Source organism: Anopheles marshallii, chromosome X (genome assembly GCF_943734725.1).
Source record: "Anopheles marshallii chromosome X, idAnoMarsDA_429_01, whole genome shotgun sequence".
NCBI lineage: Eukaryota > Metazoa > Arthropoda > Insecta > Diptera > Culicidae > Anopheles > Anopheles marshallii.
Genome location: NC_071325.1, coordinates 4,738,513 through 4,746,108, shown reverse-complemented (window position 1 = coordinate 4,746,108; position 7,596 = coordinate 4,738,513). Strand labels below are relative to the sequence as shown.

General features: G+C 47.0%; 1 protein-coding gene across 1 annotated transcript; it reads right to left on the bottom strand.

Annotated features, from left to right (window-relative positions):
* Positions 1-1,672: 1,672 nt before the first annotated feature.
* LOC128717836 (alpha-2C adrenergic receptor-like) lies at positions 1,673-2,413 on the bottom strand. Its single transcript, XM_053811512.1, has one exon. It carries the CDS (start codon positions 2,411-2,413, stop codon positions 1,673-1,675), a length of 741 nt encoding a protein of 246 aa, XP_053667487.1.
* Positions 2,414-7,596: the final 5,183 nt, after the last annotated feature.

Genomic DNA, 7,596 nt, shown 5'->3' with positions numbered 1-7,596 from the left:
TTTCCCAAGCGAATGATTTCTCAACAATCAAACCATGCCGCCGGATATTAGCTTCCACAGTGGGCTCGCCGTCAACCGCTCTCCGCGCAAAACCCCCCGAGCGGAGGCGAACACTGAACGTAAAGTCTGCGGGAAAAGACAGAAACACATCCGAAATGAAAAACTGGGCTGGGAATTGCGGTGCAAAAAGGAGCACTCGAATAAGCATAGGGTGAAATTGACGGCAAGACTTCGGCAGACACCTTCACCAACCCACAGCGGGGATGGAAGTCTTCAGTCAGGTGTGAGATATACGCATCAGCAGGATATCACGGTGCTGTGGGTACGTGTTGGTTTGCTCGCCCAGACGCAGCTTCCCGTGTTTGCTTGTTTGCTCAACACTATTCGCGCGCGTGTGTGTGTGTGTGTGCGTATGTAACGCTTTCAATATTCGATCGTTTCAACATTCACAGTACGAACCACCAAAATCAACCAGCGCGCCAAAACCCCTCAATTCAAGTCACAGCCGACGAACCACATCGAACAGCGGCGAAATTTACACCCCACCATTCCGGTTTTGGGGGCCCCAAACACGGCTCAGTGCCGGATGGGTTGATTCTCGATTTCCACGTTAACTCCCCCATCTCTCCTACTCCTCCAATGGTTCCGTTTCACGCCCTTCCCCCTGACCCATTCCATTAGAAGCGTGAGGCGGATACAGACGATTGTACGTATCAACAACCGTTGGGGCCGTACGTCGTTTAGAGGTGTTAAAGATTACTCACACGCTGAGTCGAAACCTGGGTGGTACAAGATTTTTTTTTTCTTTTATTGACTGGATCGGCTCCGTTGGACGGGGCAATTTTGGGAAGGTTGGGCAAAAATGATCCCTTCTGAGGTCTGGTTCATTCGACGCTAATCGGGACGGCATCATTTTATCGGCTTGCTGCTTGTCAAAATAGGAGGGCAGCACAAATGAATAGATGAAGGTCTCAGAAGAATTAGATATTGGTTGTTGATAAGGGTGTTCGAAGAAGTTGGATGCTTATGCTAGTACTATCAAGAATTTCTGAGAGTTCCAGTGTGCTTTCAAAAAACTAAGAATTCCCAAGGAGTTCTTCAACTTAGCTCTTAACAGAAACAATCGAGACTCGTGGAAGGAAACTTTGGGGAGCTTCTCCTTTAGGCTGATGAAGATAATGATATCATTGGTTTATGCAACTGCAACCTAACAGATGCCAATCATATGATCTAGCAGGCCTTAGACCTCACATGGTGGGAGAAACCTCTGGAGATTAAGGCAAAACTCATGAAGATGATATTACCACAAATGTAGATATACGAAGTAATCGTAAATTTCACCTAACCTAAGTCAAGAGTCAGATCTGATGTTAATCTTTAGAATACCTTTATCTTTAGAGTCTACTATCAGGAAAGTCTATAATGTGAGGTAACTACTGATTACGATTGCAGTCTAATGCCTTTTTGGGGTGTCCACGTGGACAGAGGAGACATCTTAAGCCCAATAGCAAGGTGCAATAGTGTTGATGGGCTTTTAAGGCCGAAATTCTAGAGTAGCAACTACTCAGAGGACTCTTACCGCAGGTCTAGACTACGAACGCCAGAAAAGTCACTCAGTACCTCGGTTGGTTAATGACGTCTTGCAAATGATACCTAAATGGTAACGAAACATCTACTGCTGCTCGTATTTCGCACCTACCTGACATTGGGGCAGCTCCACATGACCCTCGGGCCGTTGCGCTTTCCATCCGAGCAGTGGCGGTATGCAGACCAGCGCGGACATGATCCAGACGGCGGCAATCATGAAGGCGGCCCGGGCCGGTGTACGCGACTTGAGGTACTCGATCGCCTTCGTGATGCTCCAGTAGCGATCGAGCGAGATCAGGCACAGGTTCATGATGGACGAGGTGCACAGCAGTACATCCATCGCCGAATGCACATCGCACCACCAGTTCCCGAAGATCCAGTACCCCATCAGTTCGTTCGCGAGCGAGAACGGCATAATGACCAGGCCGAGAAAAAAGTCCGCCACCGCCAGGGACGCGATGAACCAGTTCTGGATGTTTTTGAGCGTCTTTTCCGTCGCGATCGCAATGATGACGAGCATGTTGCCGACGACGATGACTATCATAAGTATTGTCACGATAATTGATGCGATGATGATGTGCGGTAGCGTGTACCCGCTCGGGTACGCACCGTGCAGGATGGTAAGGTTTTCGCCCGGCCCGACACCGGTACCGGCCGTGCCGGCGGATGCGGCTGCTGCTGCCGCTGCCGCCGCCGCTAGTGAGTCGTTAAACATGGCGGTACCACCGACGCCGGCACCGCCCGCACCCCCGTACGTTCCGTTCGCTCCCACGATCGCGAGGAAGTCCTCCTGCGTGATGTTGCCCGGCGACGAGACGAAATCCATATCGCTACGACGCCCACCGCCGCGTTCCTCGCGCGTCCTCACCGCAACACCCTACGTACTAGACCCTGGTAGCGTTTCGTTACCTACTGTTCCTGCTCCTACTGAGCGACGGAATCGAAACGCACGCACTGCTTCTCGAATATCTCTAGCACGTGCCGGTGCATGATGGTTCCCGTCAGCAAGTTCTAGCTACCCGGCTCGAATTCGAGCAGTTGACGTATAGGAGTTGCTGAATACTACACGGATCACTAAACACTACTACCTGCAGCGATAGCAACGATCGAGTATCAGGCCGATCGCCTTATCGCTCGCGGTCACACTACTCTACAGACACACGCTCACACACAGGACAGACGACGAATATATTCAAACCGAACCGATACACTACCGTGACACGGTGATACTCGCTGCTTATCTATAGAACACACACACGTACATACACATACAGGCACACGCACACTGTCGTGTATTGGTTTAGCTGTGTTTTTTTTCTGTTTTAATCCAAGCGCCACCCGTCTGTTCGCACTACCCTGTCCACCGTCGGTGGCGCTGTCGCCGTAGTAGTCGACGCACTCTCCTCCAACACCGTACACCACACAGCGTTCAGGCCGAAATCGAAGATGGAAGCGTGCGGGACTGAAGCTTCCAAGCTGACGGTGAGAGTAAGCGGGACACGCTCCCTGGCTGGCGCTGGACACACAATTTTACCCGTTTTTATCCGAAACTGCTGCTCGACGCACACTGCTTTGGAGCGCTAGGTTTGCGAGCCTGTATAGCTGACTGTGTTCGTGGTTAGTGTGTGGGTGATGGTGTTTGATTGTGGTGTGTGTTTCCTAGTTAGGCTAGGTGCTACTGTGTGCAGTAGTTGCGTGTTTCTTACTAACTGTACTTACAACAACTATTTTGTTTTAAAAAGTCGTGCAACACGTGTGCAACACGCTCACGGTTTGTTGGGAGATATTATGCTGTTTCTTTTGCTTCTTTTTTACGGCAAGGTTCGGTTGTTGTTGTTTTCTGTTTTCTTCTTTTGTTTGCTTGCTTTTCTCTGCGCGCGTTTGAACACACACGGCACAGCAGCTCGGTGAGCTCGGTTTCTTTACTAGCTGTGCCTTGTTTACCTGCTGCCGTCATGCATTTGTTTGTTGCGTTCTGGGAGCGGAAAAGTCAACTCCACTCACTCAGCCATCGTTCATGACGCGATCTACAATGTAACGCACTCACGAAACACGATCTATCCGACCACCGTCCGGTTCGGCTTCGGGCCGATCGACGCGCTTAGCCGAGCGCTTAGCCTTCGCGCCTGCGGCCGACGTGGGCTCGACGCTGCTGCACGGTAGCGCCACCGTGCGTGGCCCATCGCGCGCCCCGACCGTCTGTGCACCTTTTTGCGTCGCCTGCGTCTGCGCACCGCCGTCTGCTGCTTATCGGTGCTTATCGTGTCGGCTGGTCGGGCCTCGGCTGGCCACAGCCACCGGCACCACCCGTCTGTGTTTTGCACTCGCCGCACAACGCTACCACCGCCGGTAGCCGGAATGGTGCCCGTCGCTGGTACCGCTCGCTTGGATTAGGAATCTGTCGGACGGAGATGCAGAGAGAAATGCGTTAGTTGGGTGCGTTGAGCATAATGAAATCAATAGTTGCCATTGGGCAGGAAGAGCAATATTCATGAGATGTATTTTTAGCCATCAATGTGTGAAACTCTCCAAGAAAGCACGTCGCACAACAGTTTGACATTCGACAACTAAACTTCAAATCGCAGGTTTAATACTTTTACGAACCTCAGACCGAGGTTTTTTTAAATATAACAGTCATTTTAGTGAGCTCTTTAGGCGTTATCAGGCGTTATAACTTAGAGAATTAGAGCGTCTAAACCCCCGCATACTACTGTTTATGCTTTATTGATTTGAGTATTGAGCTCCCTCCCCTTTCCTTGAGAATTCTTCAGGAATTTCTCGGGAATGTTACTCCGTGAACTTAATGCGCTCGCACTATTTCCCAACAACATCATGACGTTAACTACTGACTTGAATTATTTTCTTCACGTTGAGCACGTATAGCTGTTTTACATTTCCTTTGCTTACAAACGTCAATTTACAAGTTTATTAGACGTGTGTTGAGAAGGAAATATCTGCTCGGTAGAGTGGATTAGGTCAGAGTGTGTGTGTGTATTGTAGTGAGTTAACTCTAATACCTACAATGTTGACAGTTGTGGTAGATGAGTTGAATTAAACCAAAGGAGTCTCAGAAATCCCTCGTCGAGATCAGTTCATTCTAAAGTCTGCACCTACAACATACTGCAGCAGAGAAATAGAATCAGAATAGTCGACTACCTTTAAACGGAATCTTAGCTTTCTTAAGACATTGGAGATAAGCTAAAGCTAATGCAAGGGAGTATTTGTAAATAGTGGTTGTTCAGTACTAAAGACTTTTTTGGTGGTCTGGTGCTACTCTTTGAGATCTTACGCCTAAGTAGACCAGCATGTTTAGCTTATCGTTTTAGCTTTACCCAATGCTTACAAATGCATAAATAATTGGGAATGACTTCGGATTCTAAAACATTGTTGCATGCACCTATGAAAATAATAATAATAAACGGTCATTGCCCTGGACACCCCTGTAGCAGTTTTAGAAACCACTGCTAACAGCTCGCTTATTACTCAACAGCAAATTGTTTATTTTTGCAGTGAGTGCCGTAATTGCTCACCTCCGGAGCAAAACCAACATTGTCTAGACAATACGGTGTGAGGTTTAGATCTTTCCGGGCTGGTTCTACAATTTATTTCCAATTTCCCACACACTTCATTGATAATTTGTGATGCTTTATGAGGTGCGAGGTGGGTAGTATCGCTGGTCAAATTTCATTATAAATTCCGAAACAAATCAAGTTATCAAAATATCCCTACAAGTTTGAAGGTGTTGCTTAACTCAATTTAATTCGTTCAAACAACTTTGGTTTACGTTAGTCGTGGAAGTCTTGGAATAATTCAAGCAAAGTTTGGGCTGCATTAACATGCGATAAATATTTTATTTATTTGAAAGGCATAGATTCAACTTCAAAGTGCTGATGTATATTTCAAGTTATATTTGTAGAAACATTGCAGAAACATTATAAGAGCCCTGCAAACCGTACTGCATACGGCCTGTGTACCGCTGTTAGCCGTCCACTTATCAGGCCCAGTAAAACATAAGTTGATCGATTGTTAATTGTTTTAAATGATTCGTAGAACTTTCTTCACATAATCTACCTATCCGGTAGTTCGCGAACGCTATCCATCACCGCCCGTCCATCCCATCCCCGGACAATACACAGCCACCAATTAACATCAATGCCTCTTGAACTGCAAACAACTTAATTCACTTTTCCACCCATCATCCAAACGAACAATCAACATCAGCACCAAACAACTACAAACCGGGGTTGGGGTGGGCTCCATTTCCCATCGGGCAGCCGAGACTGGGTGGGGATGACGTGAAATGCAATCGCGTGCAGCTGATGCGCAACGCAAGGCCAACCCCAGCGCATCGAGTGTGTGTGTGTATGTGCCGGGTGCATGCGTAACCCGTGGATGGTCCACGCGCGTACGCAAATAGTCTGCTTGGTGAAATAAAAGCTGCGCTTGCCGTTTGCTGATGCGGTCGGAACAAACATTCATCATCTGGAGCTGGGTTTGCAGCTCGTACATACAGCACCAACATAACCTTCTTACCCTTACAATGTAACTTTATTTCATCCACTTAACCCCGGTGCACAAGTGGGTATAATTGCTGGCGTAAATGAGAAGCAGTGTGCGCATTTTCCTCGCTATGCATCGGAAAGTCTCACCGCACAAGATCAATACCTTCGGCGTAAGCTATCGATGAGGTCATGCGGTGATGTGTAGCCCGGCGTAGAGGCATGTTTGAAACAGTAGCTTGAAGTTGTTAACAGAAAGAAAATTGTTCAATATTAAACGAAAGTTAAATGTTTATTGAATATTGTAACAAATTCCATTGACGGTTCGTCGCGTTATTATACGGGGAGTAATTTGTATTCCATTATTAAAGTAATTATTATTATAATTTAATCAGGATCACATTTATTGAATTCAAAGAATTCGAAAACACAACAAAAATCACATCCAATCTTTGAAAATAGATTTGTTTTTCTTAGACATATTTTTCAACTCCTCGATAGTGTGCCAAGAAATATGTCAAAAGCCTTGATAAAAATGGGCATTTATTTTCTTCAGAACTCCGCAGCAGACTTAAATAATGATCAATCCCTTCAGCTTCGACTTTCTTCTTCACAACTTCACACCGCCGATAGTAGAGTTATGTTACGCACCGTGTGAGCATTCAGTCACCATTTTGAGGCACACGGCTAAAATACCCGCTCAACAGCTAGTAAGCCACCGTTCGCGACGGAAGCTCAAACTCGTCTTCAACTTCCTTTTCGCAGCTAGCCACGTGGGCATTATCGCACAGTAGCTGTAATAAATTTTAATATATTGTAGAGAAACAACGGCGAGCTTTCGGGGTTTGATTCCAAAACCTCCCTTCCCTGCTCATCGCACAGTCCTCCACCATCATCCCGTACCCGTCCCTGAAATGGTTCTTGTTTGCGAAGTTATGAAACTCGCTGTTTTACTTTACAAAGTTTTTCAAAACCGAAAGCGAAAACGGTCGCCATGAAAGGTGGAAATCTTTCCCACCTGCACTTTGCTGGACTGTTTTTTGTTGCTCTCTCTCTCTCCTTTTATTGCTTAAAATAATGTTCATACACGCGGTGCACGCTTCGTTGCCCGTTCGATCCGGGCGGGGAATCCTTTCCGGTCGTTGAAGCCATTAGGGTGAGAATATAAACCACCTCAAAACATTCGCATGGGAGGATGGAATTTGGGCATACGATCCTTCTTTTTTCTCTTTTGATTCTTCTTCTTCTTCTTAAAGTTCGATCCCCGTGATAGGAAGGTGTTTGGGCCGTTGCAGTAAAAACATCGTTTCCATCCAAACATACACACACACATAGCGGGGGAAAGAAGGGTAAAGGAAGGCTTTGCGCCCGTCACTCACACACAACCCACCCACGCACGTACATAACCGATACTTTTCCCTCACTAACTCCAATCGAATCAATCATCTTAAAAGCTTTCTCCTAAACTGTAACCCAGGAATATGTGTGGCTGGCAGGAAGGAAGGTTACA